Source organism: Mustela nigripes, chromosome 6 (genome assembly GCF_022355385.1).
Source record: "Mustela nigripes isolate SB6536 chromosome 6, MUSNIG.SB6536, whole genome shotgun sequence".
In the NCBI taxonomy this organism is placed as follows: domain Eukaryota; kingdom Metazoa; phylum Chordata; class Mammalia; order Carnivora; family Mustelidae; genus Mustela; species Mustela nigripes.
This window is the reverse complement of record NC_081562.1, coordinates 120965534-120985040: the sequence shown is the minus strand read 5'-3', so window position 1 is coordinate 120985040 and position 19507 is coordinate 120965534. Positions and strand designations below refer to the sequence as shown.

Sequence of the window (19507 nt, the reverse complement as noted above, 5' to 3'; positions counted from 1 at the left end):
TAAGCAAAACCAAAGATATTAAGGAAAATTACAAACAAATAACCTTACGTAGATGTGAAACTTAAAATCTTAGCAAGTTAGATCCCATAAAATATAAGAAGGATACTATATCCTGAACAAATGAGATTTATTCTGGGAAGATAAGGTTAGTTTATGTTTGAAAACTCATCAATGTAATTTACTACATAAACTAAAAAAGAAAAAAAAACACTATTATCTCAATAGGTAATCACTCAATAAAATCCAATATTCATTACTCTTTTGGGGCTTTATTTAAATTCAAGTTAGTTAACATATAGTGTCTTACTGATGTCAGGGTAGAAATAGGTGATTCATCAGTTGCATGTAACACCCGGTGCGCTCCTTAATGCCATCGCCCAGCTACCCCATTCCCACACCAGTCTCCCCTCCAGCAACCCTCAATTTGTTTTCTGCAGTTCAGACACTCTTAGGATTTGTCTCCTTCTCTGTTTTTATCCAATATACATTCCTAATAAAAGTTCTCAACAATATCAAATATCAAATAGATCAAATAATAATTTCGTCTGTGAGAAAGCTATAGTTAACATCATGCTTAATAGTAAGAAACCGAAAGGTTTCCCTTTTCCACTGGGAACAAGAGACTACTTCTATATAATTCTGTACTGGAGGTTCCAGCTAGTGCATTAAGGAAAGAAAAAAAAAAAAAAAAGGAACTGAGTTTGGAAAGGAAGAGGCAAAATGATCTTTATACACAGACAATATGATCATCTACATAGGAAACCCTCTGGGATCCACAAAGCAGACACTAGAATTAATAAGTGTTTCAGAATATGAAAGCAATATATAAAAATCAAGTGTATTTTTATTTAATACAAACATATCACAAATTGAAAATTTTAAAACTACCATTACTCATAGCCCTTGTTAAATAAACATTCAACAGAGTAAGTTTGAAGACTTAATGGGTTTTATGAATTGATTCATGAATCCAGCAGCATCCTGTCTAGCAAGCAAAGAAATGCTTCACAGAACTAAACAAAAGAAAGGTTTTTAAAGGCAGAGAGCATTAAAAAAAGGAATTTATTAGCAAGGAATGTATTGTTTAGGCAAGGGTAGGCAAGGGTACCCTCCTACAAAAAGCAGAAGGGATAAATCAGTAAATTTCTTCGTATGGACCAGGCAGCTGCAGTTGGTTGGTTATGGGTTATACTCCTGGGTGGCTGAAACTGCAGTTATTTAGGTATAAATAATATAATAATATATATATTATAAAATATAATATAATTCTTGGATGTTGACTTGGCCTAAGTGATGCCATTTTGAGCCTGTAGTTTTCTTTTTAACGCCTCTAAAATATGAAATACTTACAGGTAGGTTTCATAAGGGATGTGCAAGAGCTGTGCACTGAAAGTTACAAAATATTGCTGAGAAAATTAAAGACCTAAACAGATGGGAAGACATACTCTGCTCATAGATTGGAAACCTCAGTGCTGTCAAGACATTAGCTCTTTCCAAATTAAACTATAGACTAATCATAGTCTCAACCATAATTCTTTCAGGCTTTTCATGAAGAAATTGACAAACTGACCCTAACATTCTAATGGAGTTACAAAAGATGTAAAATACCCAAACAAGTTTGAAAAAGGAGAACATTGGAGAATTTATACTACCTGACTTCAAGATTTATTATAAAGCTACAGTAATCAGACATTGTGGTACTGGCATAAAAATAGACAAATCACTGGAACAGAAATACACCCACACAAATAGACAACTGATTTTTGAGAAAGGCATAAAGGTAATTCAATGGAGAAAGGATTTTTTTTTCAACAAATGGCATTGGAAAAACTTGATATTAATATGTAAAAGAAAAAAACTTTGATCCATGCCTTATATCATGTACAAAAAATAAATTTTAAAAAGCCTAAATGTAAAACCTAATATTTGAAAACGTCTAGAAAAAGAAATTGGAGAAAACCTTTGTGACTCTGAGTTTGGCAAAGCTTTATCAGGTACAATGTTATAAAGAAAAAATTAGTAAGTTGGACTTCATCAAAATTAAGGACACTGGCTTTTTGGAAGACATGGGTTAGAGAATTAAATGACAAGCCACAAATTGGAAGAAAATACTTACAAGTCATATATCTGACAGAATATGTAAGCCAAGAGTATATATAAAGATCTTCCACAACTATCAAACAACCTAATAAAAAACTGGGCAAAAAATTGTAATAGACACATTATCACATATAATATAAGAGTGGCAAAATAAGCATATGAAAGAATGCATTCAAGAAATACAAATTAAAACCCAGTGGAATACCAGTACACACACCTATTAGAATGTCTAAATCGGAGGACTGACCATACCAATTATTGACAAATATGCAGAAGAACTGGAGTTCTCATACATTGCCAGTATGTATGTAAAATAATACAACCGCTTTGGAAAACCGTTTATGAATTGCTTAAGAAGTTAAAGATACAGCTACCCTATGACCTTGCTGTTTAACTCCTAGCTTTTACCCAAGAGAAAGGAAAACATAGGATAGGTAGAGAAAAACACCCAAAAACAAAATGTTGAAAATATGAGAGCTTAAATTTTAAAGATACATACAATGTCTTGAAGATAAGGTAAAAGAATATTTACAAAATGTGGGCAACAGAAAAGAAAATCAGAGAATGAGTCTCAGAGGCCCAACATTCAATTAGTAAGTTTCAAAAAGAGAGCAAAGAGAACAGAAAGGAAAGAATGATTAAAAATGTGATACCAAAAAAAGTATTTTTCTAGTTCTGAAGGACATATGTCGTCATTAATGAAAAACCAGCAAAACCAGCACCAACCATATCATCATGAAAAGTACAGAACATCCTGAATAAGAGAAGATCCTAAAGACTTTTAGATGAGAAAAGTCAAAACAGACAGGCCACGTGGGGAAAAAATGCCTTTAAAATTCTAAGTAAAAGTTATTTTTGAACTATCATTATAGAAACAATAACTGAGAGAGAGAAATAAAGATATTTCACATGTTAACCTTCAATTTTTTCCCTGTTATATGCCTTCTTCACTCAGGAAGCTCCACCAAAAATTATGGGGTACACCAACAAAAGGAAAACTAAATGGAAGGGAACCTCCTCAAAATAATAAAGGTCATATATGAAAAGCCCACAGATAACATCACATTTAGTGGCAAAAGCCTGAAAGATTTTTCCCCTAATATCAGGAATAAGACAAGGAGCTAGCTTTCACTGCTTCTATTCAACACAGGCCTAAAAGGTATAGTAATTAGGCAAGAAAAAATTCTAAAAATATCCAAATTGAAAAAGAAGAAGTAAAACTATCTCTGTTTGCAGATGACATGATCTTATAGATAGAAAGAACTGAAGACTGGGGTACATGGGTGGTTCAGTCAAGTGTCTGACCCCTGATCTCAGTTATAAGTTCAAGCCCTGGGTTGGGCTCCATGTGGAGTCCACGTTAAAAAAAATATTATTTTAAAGATCATATTTATTTATTTGAGAGAGAGATTGAGAGAGAGAGTGCATGAGAGGGAGGGGGTGAAGCAAAATCTGCACTGAGCAGAGAGCCCAATGTGGGACTTGATCCCAGGACTCTGAGATCATGACCTGAGCCAAAGGCAGATGCTTAACCAACTGAGCCGGCCAGGAGCCCCAAAAAAGAAAAAGAGTAAATAAAAAGAAAGACTTAAAGATTTAAAAAAATGAGTTAATCAATGATTAACCTGCAAGATTTGATTTTGAATTTCACTTTCAAAAAAGCCAGATCTGATTTAAACACTCAAAAATCATTTCTCTTTCTCCACACTAGCTGTGAACAATTAGAACAGAAATTAAGGAAACAATTCTATTTATAATAGCATCAAAAAGAATGAAATGTTTAGAAATAAATTTAACCAAGGAGGCAAAGGCTTGACACAAAACTATAAAATACTGCTGGAAAAAAAATGAAAGGAGACAAAAACAAATGGAAAGACACTCCATGTTCATGACTGGAAAATTTAATATTAAGATGACAATGCTATACAAAGCATTCTACAAATTCAATATAATCTCTTATCAAAATCCCAATGCTGTTTTGTGCAGAAATGGTAAAACCAAACCTAAGATTTATATAGGAAGTAAATGGAGCCCAAATAGCTAAAACAGTCTAAAAAAACACCAACAAAGTCTGAGGATTTATACTTATCAATTTCAAAACTACCACAAAGATATAGTAGTCAAAATAGTATGGGACTTGTATAAGGATAGACAAGATAGAAGAGAACTGAGAGTCCAAATATAATCCCCTACATCTGTGGTAAATTGATTTGCAACATGGTTGCCAAGACCATTCAATGGGGAAAAGAACAATCCCTTCAACAAATGATGCTAGGAAAACAAAATATCTATAAGCAAAAGAATGAAACTCTATCCTTACTATACTCATACCATCTACAAAACTTAACTCAGAATAAATCAAAGACCTAAATTTAAGAGCAAAAACCATGAAATTTAAAAAAAAAAAAAACACCAGGGACAAATCTTCATGACATTGGATTTGACAATGGTTTCCTAAGTACTGTACCAGAAATTCAGGCAACAAAAATATTTTCATTGGACTTCATCAAACTTAAAAATGTTTGTGGGTCAAAGGACACTATCAAGATGAGTGAAAAGACAACCCACAGAATGGGAGAAAATATTTGCAAATATTCTATCTGATAAGGGATTGATATTCACAATACATAAAGAATTCCTACAACTCAACAATGAAAAGACAACCCATTTTTTAAAATGGGCAAAGGAGGTAAATAGGCATTTCTTAAAAAAAAGAAAAACCCACAAATGCTTAATAAGCACATGAAAATATGCTTAACATCACTAATCATTAGGGAAACGCAAGTCAAAAGTACAATAGGATACCACACTTCATACTTACTAAGAGGTCTATAATAAACACACAAAGACACATACAGATAATAACAAGTATTGGTGAGAATGTGGAGAAACTGGAATCCTTGTACAGGAATATAAAATGGTCCAGTCTAGGCAGAAACAGTTTCGCAGTTCCTCTAAGAGTTAAACACAGAATTACCATATGACCCAGAAATTCCACCTCTAGGTATATACCCTCCAAAACTGAAACAGGAACTCAGATCCTTGTACGCCAATATTTATAGCATTTTTTACTGTAATCAAAAAGTGGAAACAAAGCAAGCGTCCACTGTAAATGAATAGATAAACAAAATGTGGTCATATCCCCAAGGAATGAAGTTCTGACACATGCTACAAAGATGGACCTGGAAAACATTATGCTAAATAAAATAAGCAAAACACCAAAGGACAAATATTGTATGATTCCACTTCTTGAGATACCTAGAAAAGGCAAATTTATAAAGACAGAGACTAGAGGTTCCTAGGAGCTGGGGAAGAAGGAAGTTACTGCTTAATCAGAACAGAGTTTTAGTTTGAGATGATGAAAAAAAATTGGAAATAGTAGTATTTGTTGCACATTATGAACATAATTAATGGCACTTGGTGATATACAAAGTGGTCAAAATGGCAAATTTAGTTTTGTATAGGTATTGTATGACAACAACAAAGAAAAACTGGAGTCCAGGAAATAGGTGATCAAACATCAGAAAATTAAAAAAAAAAAAAAAAAAAAAAGGTCACAGCACAATGACAAAGAGAAGTTTTAGTACAAGAGCAGCAGCAGTATAGTAAGAAAATAGAATGCTCTGGAAGTGGCAGGGTCAGAAGGAAAGCAATGGACTGGGCAGATTATCTCATGCGGGGTTTGTGGAACTGACACGTCTTGACAATCAGCCTGGAGCTTAAGTGTATCACATTAGTATTTCTTGCATATTGTTTCTTACCCACATCAACTCCAATCAAAATTTTATTTCACAACTATATTAGCTGATTTCTTCATCCAACACGGATTCAAAAACCATGAAAGATACAAAGGAAGCCCAGTTCTTATGTATATGCAGTTGACACACTTATTGAGACAATCCAATTAGGTAGTGATCATGGGATGCTCAGAAAGGGTCAAAAATAATCAAAACATCTAGGCTTCATTAATGGGGCTGACTCCTTTGTTCTCAGTGTTATTAATTCAAAAGGGAAGATGAAAAGTGCTACTTAGGAAGCAATCTGAAATATTTTATACCTATTACCTAAAGAGAATCAGAAGTTTTCTGGAAGTACTCCACTTAAAATATTTCTTATTTTGTAAACTACTGTGAAAACATTCTAAAAATTAGAAGCAGAGGCAAAAAAAAAAAAAAAAAAAGCAAACCAGAATTACTCTCAACAGAAAGTTTAGTCAAGTGACATGAAATTTCAAAAGACTATAAACTTACCTGTTTAGACATATTTTCCAAGAATTTTGCTGATTTTTCTTTTAAAAATGTGACAAGGTCTTTATAAATTTCACTTTTTCTTTCATAATTAATTCCCCCCTCATCATCTGTTTTGCCCTTTGGGAGAGAAATTTTGGTGCTATCATTAGTTATTTACTGAACCTGATCAATACATCACAACCCAAGCCCACATACTGTTTTCTTCTATGAACAATCCATGTGGTAGTCTTTATACATCAAAAATACAGGCAAAACCCTTCCCTTTTAAAATTATCCATCTGTCTGTCCATCCATCCAACCATCCATCCCTCCATCCAGCATGCCTTTACTGAGTACCTCCTATATGCATGTAGGGCACTTTGCTAGTTAGCAAAGAATCAAGAGCTTTCTTCCCTCTGTACTCCCCTCATGCAAAAAAAGCATTCTGACTTCAAGAACCTCTGATGAAGTCATAAAAGACCCCAAGGTTAGAATGCCACCACAGAAAAGCCTCTGTTTGTCACACTCTGCTCTTGCTCTGTATGCAATGCCATTGCTGTAGGTGTATTTTCTAGACTTAGAGCCTCCATGTAACCATCTGTCCCTCCACCCTTTGTGTCTGTACCTCTTTCTTTTTGTCTCTTTCCTTTCCTCATTTTCATTTGCTTGCCCACCCTAACAGGGAAGGTTTGGTTCTGCCTTAATCAAATGCATATATAAAAAACTATAGTCTACTCTCTGTATACATAACCACATATATACAAAACATCATACATACCCATGTAACTCTCACGTGTTACACATTTTGTTGTAATTACTGAATAGTTTTGTGTTCCTTTCATTTTTGAAAATAAGAGGAGCGCTTAGAGATTTCCGAAACACAGTTATATGTAGGTCAATAGACTTTGATAGAAACGAAGTCTCCTTGCCCCACTCTAGAAAGTCAAAGTCTCTGATTTTCTAAACTGAAATTTCACTTTCTTAGACTATCAAAACAAACTGGAAGCAAAATCAGATTGAGGTTGTCTCCCTTCTCTGTGCAGACATAAGGCACAGTGTCCTTCTGAGAAGAAAAGCACAAGGCATGTCACAAGAGATGCCTGCTGGTCATTAAGAAAGTGGCACCAGGGGGCGCCTGGGTGGCTCAGTGGGTTAAGCCGCTGCCTTTGGCTCAGGTCAGGATCTCAGGGTCCTGGGATCGAGTCCCGCATCGGGCTCTCTGCTCAGCAGGGAGCCTGCTTCCTCCTCTCTCTCTGCCTGCCTCTCTGTCTGCTTGTGATCTCTGTCAAATAAATAAATAAAATCTTTAAAAAAAAAAAAAGAAAGTGGCACCAGTATTTTGACGACAAACCAAACCACGAGGTAGCCATGCTCCAAACAGTCCTCTGTGATAAAGGGTCCCCATTCAGGATTTGGGTTCTCCCTGCAGATGTTGCCTATGCGGCCCCAAATTACACTGAAGACACCAAGGGCAGGGTGTGGCCAAGGAGAAAGCCAGGCTCCTAGTTAAGTTCAGTGAGCAAGTATGAGCCTCAAAATTAAAATTTTTAATGTAGAAGGTTCAGAAGGCTCTCACTCTGCTTAGTGCTGCCCAGGGCTGGGAATCTGTCACGCTGTTTCCCCTTTGCCAGCTTAGGTCAGCAGGAAGTAAAAGGGAGACTGAAAACCTGGAGGAGGAGGAAAGGGACATGCTGCCTCCTTCTTGCCTACTGTTCCTGTTAGCCTCAACCCAGCAGCGGCTCTTCCCCCCTGGCAGTGGCAGCTGCTGCTTCCAGTAGCAATAGCTGGCTCAAGTTCCCAGGGTTTTTTCCCTACACTCCCAGAACCTGCCTCATTAAGGTCCCTCAGAAATACCACTATAAGCTGACCAGGGCTCCATCTTCAAAGGTCTGGGTCTCAGCTCTGCCAGTTCTGCAAAGATCTTCCTGTGAGCCCCGAAGGCAGGAGCGCTAATGGGGCACTGCTCTCCTCAGAGGTCTGCGTGCCGGGCTCATGGAGACCTGCAGAGCTCCAAGGGGACCAGCACAGCCTGGAAGTGACCGTTCCTCACAGATATGGGTCCCAGTTCTGTAGGGAAGGGAGGGCCATCTCCCAAGGGACCATCACCAATGTAATCAGGGTCTACGGCTCAGAGGTCTAAGTCCCAGCTCTGCAAGGTCCATCTTCTGAGATCCTAAGGTTCCAGCACAGCCCAGTGACGCCGCCTCACTAGACATCTGGGTCCCAGCTTCATAGGGCACTTTCTCCAAACTCCCACAATGTAATGCTTCCCCTTCCCTTTGTCCCTCCACTCTTAGGGTAAAAGCTATGGTTATGGCTCCTGTGTTACCTCGGGCCTCCTTTTCTTTCCCCTAATACTCATATAACTAATCAGTGAACTGACTGTTAAGGAGGTTTTCATTTTATAAAGTGGCGTGGGTCCCTCTGAAAGGCATTTCTTAGAAGACCGATTTAATGACCTACAATGGAGAACACTGGCACTAATTCTCAAACTATTTTGGATTTGCTCAGCAAACACAGAGCAAAGGGATCTGCGTAAATCCCACAGAACAGTATCGCATTTTCTGTGGTCGTTGGGATTCAGTGCTGGAGACGGGCCTGCGTTTAACAGAGACAGAGCTAAGCACCAAAGTCAACACGGTTCTTAAAAAATTACTTACACCATTTAAAAATACTCCTTCGGCACTACAGGTAATGCAGAGAGTTTCAACATCATGTGGTTTCACCACCACATAACAAATTTCCCCATGAATCTGTCTCCAAGGTGGGGCTCGGCATCCATTTGAAAATTCATAATCTGAAACCAATCATCGATGAGTTAAGAGGAGCTCCAAAAATAAAATACGTTGGCTTTAAAAAAATAAATATGATTATATTTTCATTTTTTCAAATATTCAATCCTAATGTAGCCAGTGAAGCATTTATAAATGATCATTACTGTACATAACACACAACAAATTATGAGAATAATATGAACCTGAGGTGTAGTCGATAGATTCCAAGACGGTTTGTTCTCCTTTCCCTGAGAGATGTTTCAGCTGTTCTATATCGTTCTTAACAATTGCTGGGTTTAAACATATTTCTCTGAAATGAATAGTAAGAAATTCATTTTAACACTCTACAAGAGAATCCCCAGAAAACACATGAAAATATTTCATTTTGGGGAGGGGGTGTATTATTTTTTATAATTAAAACTGTAGTCAAAATTATACAACAACTAAAAGATTGCAGTTAGCTTTAAGCAGTGTTATAATCTTACAACACTCTCAAAACATCAAGAGATCAGTGATTCATATTTAACACAACATTAAATATACTCATTTAAATATTCACCTGATTTCTTAGTGGTAATACTAGAATACTAGGGGAAAAAATTAGAAAAATGAACAAGTTTTAAAATTTACAAACTCTACGTGATATCTGCATTACTATTTAATCATTTATCTGGTAGTCTGAAAATACCAAGGCTATTTCATGTCCTCAAAATCAGGTAAACGCCCACAGAAAGTTTTAGCAATGCTAACTGCAAATGTTTAAGTTTTCGAATTAGAGATACCCATGCAATAAACTAAAATCTTATTCCAATAGTATTTAATGTTAAGGGGCACCTGGTGGCTCAGTTGGTGAAGTGTTCGACTTGATTTTGGCTCAAATCATGATCTCAGGGTCCTGAGATCCTGCCCTGCATCAGGCTCCGAGCTTAGCAGGGAGTTCATGTAAATTCTCTGTCTCCTTCTCATCCCCCGCCCCCCGCATGCACACGAGCATGTTCTTTCTCTCTCTCAAAGAAATCTTAAGAAGAGATTAATGTTAAATCAGTCACAATAACTTCCATACTTTATTTTTTGTGTGTTTAAAAAAAAAAAAACAAATCTGAAAGCATTCTTTGTAACTAGTTGTTAGAGGTTTCTTTTCTCTAAAAGACTCACAATGAAATATGTTTCAGAGAATGATTCAGTAGGTGCAGATCCAGGTGCTTGAGCAGCACGCCAAGCTTCATCTTAATCTCACTTTCGGGATCTCCGTCTTTGATGATTTTATCAAGAATATTCACTACGGATGTGTCATCTTTCATCGCATTATAATCCAAACCCAGGATTTTTGTTACGGGATCTCTGTTAGCTGATCAAATAAGTAAATAAATAAAAATGACCCTCTTTGTCTTCTGTTGCAAGAAACATAAAGACTACAACATCCTCGGAAGCCCACCCAAATGTGCATCTTTCATTAAGCTTTTCTCTGATGGGTCCACTTTGAATTCAACTCTACTTTTCAGATTCTGCTCTATTTAGGAGCTTTTTTGTAGTCCTGGAGAGGCCCTGCCTCCTACTGCAGCACCAACTATCATCTAACGAGACAGAGAACAAGACATCCTTTTTTTTTAGTTGACTATGGAACACTGTGCAGAATGGGCATTCAATTAACATATTCAGGATTGATCTGAAGATAGAGAAATACTAGTCTTAGGAGAATCATCAGTAGAACTGTGTGTGTGAGTGTACATACGTGTGTGTGTGCACGTGCACCAGTGCTCAGTGTTCACAAATGCTTTCTTTCCAAAACTGCGTGTTTCTTTCAGTCAACAGATCTACTGCCAGCCTTTCCCACCTGTTCAAACTGCTTATATTTTCAGTGCCTTTTGATGTTCGAGTTGGAAAAACAAGTCTGGCCAGTACTTACACACATACCAAAGTTACACTGAAAAACTTCAATCCTAACTCACGATCGAGGCTGACATAGGTGTGAAAGTCCACCCTAGAGAGGCTGAAAACAGAATTTGGTAAAAGCCAAAGAATCATGACGTTGCAAGTGAGGAAGAAGGGGGGGAAGAAGGGAGCAAAGCCTTATTTGGGAAGGGGGAATTCAGGTAAGATAAAGTATGTGTGCATTTGGACAGGGAGGGAGAAAGGGCCTATGGGACTAGTCCAGAAAACTCAATCTGATTGATATGAAGAGAAGTGCATTAGCCCTGCAACAGGAAGGGGACTGTGGCACCAGGAAATAGCAGAAAAGACGTAGGGCCTCTTAGAAAAGCTCACAGGAGGGGAGGGTCGGGGGAAGGAGATCTAGGAATCACCCACTTCCTGAGCATCTCAACTTACCCTTACAGCAATCATTTCCTAAAGACTCATGAAAAAGGAAATGGAATTATTTGGGGGAAAGACAGAAACCTGACCTCCAAATTACCATGTACCATGGAATTTAGACCCAAAACTGAGAGTTGGACCTAGAACTCTTAAAGGACAAAACACAGCAGTGGATACACATTTAGCCAAACCAGATCTATAACAGCCAGTCTTTGTATTAGTTTCATATTTAAAATTGAATTTGATGCTAATAACAATCCCTTTGAATTCAGCTTTACTTTTAAGATTTCATTCCTCCTCAGCAGAGTAGCTATGATGTATAGATAGCCTAATAAAGAAGAGTAGGCAAGAGATAAGAAAAGGGTGCTGTCCTGAGGTTCACATCTTAATTTTTTTTTATTTTTAAAGGATCATCTTGCCATGTCACAGGAATAGACACAGCGAAGAATGAGGGGAGGCAGGACCCAGGCACCTCATGTTTGGGACCTTCTAGTCACACGATTCCAAAGAAGCAAAACATGTAGATGACATCATTATCTACCGTTAGGTATTTCTAATCATAAGAAAAATTGAGAGTCTCATTACAGCAGGCAATTGATCAATTCCTTTTTCATGTTAGATGCTTAGACAATAATGAAATCTACATCCTTAATTAAGAGGAAAAACACTTCCCATTGAGTGAAAGAAACTATTCACAGAAGCCTATGTAGCCCACAGTGGAACGGGAGTGAGACCAATGAAAAGTGGGATTATTCTACACTATCTCTGCTACATTCACTGGAGAAGAAACACAGCACCATCCCTCCGAGCAGAGTAGAGGGGGTCCTCCAGGGATGCCCTTGCTTATCTGCCTTCTTTCCCATGTGGACCTCAAAGGCTACAGGCCGCCGGTCCTTCACAGAAGCTAGGAAGCCTCTCTTTAAACCACATGCTAAAATTAGAGAAATCTAGAAGCTTGCTAGTGGCAAAGTATTAGTCCTTTTCGTTTTAAAGTGGAAACTGGATATGAGTAGGACCTTCAGCCAAGAAAAATGAATGACATGTTTATGAAGTCGGACATAGGACTTTTAACCTTTTAGGTCACGGAACTTTTTCTAAGAGGCTGTAACAAATGACGACTCCTCCCAAGTTTGTGTTTCTAAAAGAAATCAAATCAAATCACAGACAGGAGCGGAGATATCACCTTCGATACAGGCCTGTGCTTCCTTCAGTTTTGTATCTTTGGCAGTAAGCAAGAAGCGGGACAGCTGCCCGAAGCTCCTGATCTTAATGTGAGGCACAGAGAGGAACAGCAAGGGCTGCCCATCTTTGTCAACTTCTTCTGATTTGACTGTTGTTTCACTAGGAAAATAAATTAAAAAAATACATGCATACATATATACATACATACACAAATTAATAAATAAATGTGTATTGAAAGCTTAAGATTACCTAGATGCTAGTGAAGTTAAATGCAAGACATTTTGACAGATTATTCCCAGATCTCATTAAAAAACACAAAATATAAATACTTCTGGTGAGAAACCCATCTCTTTTCCTACCTTGGCCACACTCAGACCCTTAAGTTCTCAGCCTTACTGGTGACCACAGAGAGCCATACAAGATATCCAGGAAGGAAAACTTCAGCAAGTTTCTGGAATACTTACATGAACTCAATCACAGTTTTTGTTTTTTGTTTTTCTAACAATGTGTTGGAGATCTTGTAAAAAAAAAAAAATCACTGGTTCTACAGGACCATTCATGTTTTGGGGATTTCTAATGTTATATTATTTATAAAATTTACACCGCAGTAATTAGTGGTCAGGAATTTTCTTGGCTACTCTGTGTTTATGAAAAAAAAGCTATAAAAAAAAAAGAGGAAACAAACTAGATTCCCTCTGTGGACTGCTTTTCCCACTCTAAACCCCCTCATTTGGTTTACTTTAGGATAATAAGCAGTTTTTCTAAATGGACTTGTCCTGATCAGAAGTTACTGAGTCCCCTGGATTTGTGTTTCTGTCCATTTTAATTATTTTTTAGGTCGGCATTTAAAAGGTATTAAATGTTTTTATGGCAGTCATATTTTTGTAGGTTTCTACCACTTGCAACATTAACTAAACTGCCTAAGTTTTTATTATATATGGATATCCCTGGCAAAACTGTTCTCATCTTAAGACCTGACCTAACATACTTCACAGTGTAATGCAGATAAGCAGATGTGGAATTTTGCCGGTTCATCAGAAACAGTAAGCCTGACAGGCTTAGACTCAGATCTACTAAGAGCACTATTTCACTAGAAACGGAACTAGAGCATAGAGAATGTGGGGTGCAGAATGGTGGCTCCCCAAAGACGTCCATGTCCTAAACCCGAAACCCATAAATGTGTTGCCTCATGTGGCAAAAGGGCCTATGAAAATGGGTTAAGTTAAGGAGCTTGAGGTGGGAAGATTCTGAAATATGCAGGAGGGTCAAGTCAGAAGAGCCCACGTGACATGGAAGCAGAGGTCAGAGTTACACAGACCCAGGAGCCTGGGAACGTAGGTAGCCTCCAGAAGCTGGAAAAGGCAAGAATGGATTTTCCTCTAGCCCCCAGAAGGAACACAGCCCCGTGGACACCTTGATGTTAACCCTACAGATTCATTTTAGTCTTTCGCCTCCAGAACCATGAGTGATTAGATCTGCGTTGTTTTAAACCACTGAGTGTGTGATAATTTATTACAGCAGCAAAAGGAGGCTGAGACAGGGACTTTTACCCACTGCTGTATGTGCAGTAACTTACATAGTAACTGCACATAGAAGGAGCTCAATAAAAAGAAGAGGAATAAATGAGTAAAAGATTTCTAGACTGACCAGTGCTGTGTGTTGGATACAGAATGTGTGTTTTCTCTAAAATGAAGCTTTTGGAAAAATGTCTAGAGGACCGAGGCGATTTCTTAAAGGTTTGTACCGGGCTGGCCATGCATGCTAAGTGGATGATGACAAGACTAAGTTATAAGCCGACTGAATGCCAACAATATCAAGCCACTGAACCCGAGAAGGTGAAACTCCTGGTGAGAAATGGGAGAAGTCAAGGGCACAGGACACAGATTTCATTGCTCCCACTGCTTGAAACCTGTAGCTCGCAGAGCACTAGGACCTGAACGCCAGCTATAAGGATACGGAAGAGCAGGTTTGTTTCTGGGTTCACAGTTTCTAATGCCCGAAGAAAGCACTCTGGAAAGAAAAATACAGCACCTGCCTCGTGAGGTCAAGATGAATGTGCTGTAAATGAAATCCACTGACCTGACCAAAAGACGTTTAAACTGGAATTGGGGAAGGCGGCTGAAAATACTAGAGCTCATACTATAAAGCGAGAGAGGAGGAGAATGTCTCACTTATTTAATCCCCAGTGCCTACTTTAGTGTCCGGAATACGGTAATTAATAAATGAGTCTAAATAGTAACAAGGGAAATGAAGCTATCGTTGAGAAACTAGTTAGTAATTCTCAGGAATGAAAGACAAAGAGCTCAGCTAACTAAAGTTATGGCCATTGATCTTAACAGCATGACATAGAAGTATCATCACAATATGGGGCATCTGGGTGGCTCAGTTACTTGTGTCTGACTCTTGGTTTTGGCTGAGGGCGTGGTCTCAGGGTCATAAGTCCTGTCAGGCTCCGCGCTGAGTGCAGTCTACTTGTCCCTCTCCCTCTGCTTTCCCCCTGCTTGCTCATTCTCTTTCTCTCTCCAATAAATACATAAAATCTTTTAAAAAGAAGTTTTACCAAGACATAATAATTATTGATACAGTTTTAAGATCGGAGATCATGTAACTGAGCCTTCGTGACATTGATAAGAGAACTAGAACAAAAAGGCAAAAAGATCAAACAATGCCCATTACCAAGGTGTATGGGAAATAAGCATTAAAAGAGATGCCTGTGGAAATTTACAGAAGAATAAAAAAAGAAAACTAGAAACCAGAAAGGCACGAATTGAGAGGGAAGTGGGCAGGACCAGGGCCACTGGCTCAGGGCCTGACTTCTCATCCACCCAGAAGTCCTACCAGAAGGGGACTTTATCCCAACTCAGAAATCACTGAGACAGGAGAGAGACATCAGCTGTCTGAAATACCACAAGATTAAAGCCGATATGATTCAAAAATCATAGTTCTCCCAAAGAAGGAGAGAAGAATACAGGTAGTAACATTTTCACTGAGTGATTCTGAACACTTACACGGTTTCTAAATTTCCCAAGGTCCAGTCTAATGAGTCAAAGCAACTCAACTTTGTGTGCCACCAACAGATTGTGTCAATCATTGGAGGGTGTCATCTGTCCTTAGCTTAGAGGGACTTAGGCTTCATTCTGAGGTACCTTAGAAAGATCAGTAATCTCATCCTGTCTGATGAGAACAAAAGAAATTGAAAATGGTAATACAAGGAGACCTAAGATTTCCATCAAAATGAAAGTGGAGCTATTTTCCCCAAAACATTGAATAAAGACGATGACAAGTGTTATTAAATGACAAAGAGCTGTACATTGGAAATGATTTTAAAGGAAAACAACGTGTCATCTAACGTGTGGAAAGTGACGTGTCTATCTACTCAACAATGACCCTCACAAAAGAAGATGGGCAATGAAATATAAAACCTTTCCAGTGCCGGATGAGTGGATTGGTTTCGACGTTAGATGCTTGTTAGACTAATTCAGGAGAAGGCTGATCACACTTTTACTGACTGTTACAAAGAGTGCATCTGGAGATGCACAACATCAAATGAGAAATCAGGCCATACGTATAAATACAAAAGACATCAACAGAAGGGCGTAGCTTGCTTCTTTCAACAGAATTTCCAAGCAGATATAACCAACTTGTTTTAGAACAAGAAGCTGAGAGAATATATATTCCCAAGAAGAAGAATTGGCCTAAATATTCTAAAATACCCAAGAACATTCTGGCTTTGGGAGAAACATACCCAGGGACTCCAAGCTCAAAGCTTTTATGATGACTAAGGTATCTGTATCTATGTGGACTTATAGACCTGAATCTTATTTGAAAGGATAGCAGTTTCCCTGCTTTAAATAAGTGAATATAAAGTGTTCTAAGGACCAACAGCTAAGCAAGAAGAGTGCATGTGGGCAAAGAATGAGGCAGCTGGGGCTCTTTTAATAATACATTCTTGGGGCATCAGGAAAGGGTGGTGGGGTTATGGACATTGGGGAGGGTATGAGCTATGGTGAGTGCTGTGAAGTGTGTAAACCTGGCAATTCACAGACCTGTACCCCTGGGGCTAATAATACATTATATGTTTATTAAAAATTTTAAAAATTAAAAAAAATAATAATCATACATTCTTCCAGCCATTGAAGGCATCTCTGGTCTATATCACTTGTTATATTACTAGACACAACATACCAAGTGGCTATGGGTTGCTAACAGTTCTTTGATTTGGGGAGTAGAGCAAGGAGAATGGTCAAGACTTGGATGTGTAAACATTTGGTATTTTCTACTAGTATCGAAATTTCAGCTGTATCCTTTGCTTTCTTCGGGACAATCAGTACCTACCTGTTTTCATCAAGCCACAAAGGGATGGTTTCCTTCAAATACAACAAGTGTTACTCTAAGATCCTTCTTTTCCCTTCTAACATCAGAGATATCAACCATAAAGGCCAGAAACAAGAACAATGGATAGAAAATGGATATATAGGCACAAGGAAAAGTTGCCCTGCCAATTTGACAGAAGGAAGATAATCAAGGGGCAGCTGGTTCAAAACACACATGGTGCCAAAATGTGGAGACATCCTGCTTAATAGGGACCAGTGTGTGTGAAGACTGGATGCAGAATTATAAGAATGGAAATAGAGCAAAAAAAAAAAAAAAAAAAAAAAAATCAGACAAGGACAAAAAAAGAGAAATAGTGATTTAACTGAGGTGTGTGTAATAGCCACCTAAGTAGGTCATAGATATGGTCATACATGTACTTGCAATGCAAAATAAGGACAGAGGCAAGATACAATGACAGTCATGATATTCCTCTGACATCTGCTTTAAATCCATCTTTGTGTTAAGTAGTTCCTATGTTTTTGAACTACAGGGTTTTGCAGATGAGTTCATCTTTCAAAGGTCAGGAAAAACGATGTGTGACACTAGACTGAACTAAAGTAGGAGCAATAAATAATGGCAAGCACTTTGGGAGGAAGTGACCGTAGGCACAGATAGATATAAAATACAATTAAAAAAAAAAAAGACACCAGGAAATTCAGAGAGAAGGTAATCATTAGGGCAGAACCAAAGCGCTCTTGAAATGCAATTCAAGAATGGCTTTTCAGTTCTAAGAATGAAATTCAGATTTTATTCTCACAAATAACCCCAAAGGGAAAAAATGGAAAAGGCATTTCTAGGGAGCTGAGGCTGGTTAGTGACCTGTCTTGGATAAGGTCAGGCTTTAAAAGCTCACATGTGGGGGGCGCCTGGATGGCTCCTTGGGTTAAAGCCTCTGCCTTCGGCCTGGGTTATGATTCCAGGGTCCTGGGATACAGTCCCACATCGGGCTCTCTGCTCAGCAGGGGGCCTGCTTCCTCCTCTCTCTCTGCCTGCCTCTCTGCCTACTTGTGATCTGTATTTGTCAAATAAATAAATAAAATCTTTTAAAAAAATAAATAAAAGCTCACATGCAAAACCAGGGAGGAACACGGTGACAGAAAAGAAGCTCCTAGTGTCTGAAAGTAGAAAATAAACTGAAGCTGACCAGAACAACAGAAAAGATTTACATATGCATATGCAAATCAGTCTTTTATAATTATGATTACATTTACATAAATACATATATATTTTACCTATGTTCTTTGCAAGAGCTAAGTTGACAGCCCCCTGTTTGAGGTAGAGGTAGGATCTTTTTTAAAATCTCAGAGTTGGAAGGTTCTCATTTGAGGACAATACTAATTGTCAAAAATTTGTAGTAGTGAGCAGAATTTACCACTCTCTCTCCACCGCCCCAGGAATTAGGAGATTTAAATACCAGAGGGGATTTTGTCTCTATCCGAGATCACAAAACCAATGGCTACTTGCACCTGGAGGGTGGAATGGGTGAGCAGAACGCCCAAATATGAAACAGAAGCTAATTCTGGGAGTGTGGTGACCTGGGGAAATGCATCCCATATCAAAAGAAATTCAGATAAAAATTTAAAAATTAGATGAATACTGTGTTGGCCAAACAAAATATCCTCAGATTCACCTGAGTGCCTCTCGTCCACCATCCCTGGGTCAGAATATTTCTTAGATTCACAGATGTTAAATAACTTGCCGGAAACCTACAAACCCATTAACAGAAATATGTACAATGACGATACTAGTTGCTAGAAGCGATTCACCGGCTTACCTGACTATATATCCCGATTCAAACGCTGAGGGGTCCAAGTTTGTTTTCCATTCAAGTGGTTCTACAAAAACATATTTTGCCTCTTGGGGATGTTTGTAGATAAAACTCTCCACGAAGATCATAATTTCTTTCAGTATCGCCTCATTGAGAGGAGTGATTTCCAAGGTTCTGGTTCCGTAACCTGCAGCAGTCCACTGCGCGGATTTCCTCAGAGCCACACCCATGGGATCCGTCAAGGCTCCGATCTGAGCTTAGCACACACACTGCAGGGGAATGGAAAGAGAAACAGAGGATCGCAAGCCCCTTTTCCCCAGAACGGTTCTCATTTTCAAGCCTTTTATTTTCAAGCCATCCAACCCACATTCTGCTTATTAATTGTAGTGGCTGATTTTTTAATCTTCGAATTGCTCTTTAATGCAATAAAATAGTTCCTTGTTACTGAGCCAGATCTAAGGAAAAGTGATGGGCGGGGCGCTTGGGTTTTCCAATATCTGTCTGCCCTGAAGTTAAGTTACTTTCTCATTTCCCGGGGCCTAAGAGGGGAAATCCAAGTCACTGGGCAGCAAACAGAAATAGAGAACTCCAAGGGTGGAAGGAAGAACTGGAGGGTGGTCGCCTGGAGGCCTTTGGTCCGTAGGTGTGCGGGAGGCGGAGGTGGTGAACAGCACTCCTCCGAGCCAGGGCTGCTCATCGTTGAGAACCATGCTGTTAAACTGAACTCTGTTATTCTGACTTTTTTAAAAAATTCATTTTTATTTAAA

General features: G+C 38.5%; 1 protein-coding gene across 1 annotated transcript in view; it reads right to left on the bottom strand.

Moving 5' to 3' along the window:
* The window catches only part of ODAD2 (outer dynein arm docking complex subunit 2), a 187581-nt gene extending 168580 nt beyond the window's left edge, over window positions 1-19001 (bottom strand). The window contains exons 1-6 of the mRNA XM_059404994.1: window positions 18747-19001; window positions 12600-12757; window positions 10259-10451; window positions 9307-9413; window positions 8990-9126; window positions 6351-6467 (exon numbers count right to left, since the gene is read on the bottom strand). Coding sequence (XP_059260977.1) covers window positions 6351-6467; window positions 8990-9126; window positions 9307-9413; window positions 10259-10451; window positions 12600-12757; window positions 18747-18970 — 936 coding nt within the window. The 5' untranslated portion in view covers window positions 18971-19001. The remainder of the gene's footprint in view (window positions 1-6350; window positions 6468-8989; window positions 9127-9306; window positions 9414-10258; window positions 10452-12599; window positions 12758-18746) is intronic.
* Between the last annotated feature and the right edge of the window lie 506 nt (window positions 19002-19507).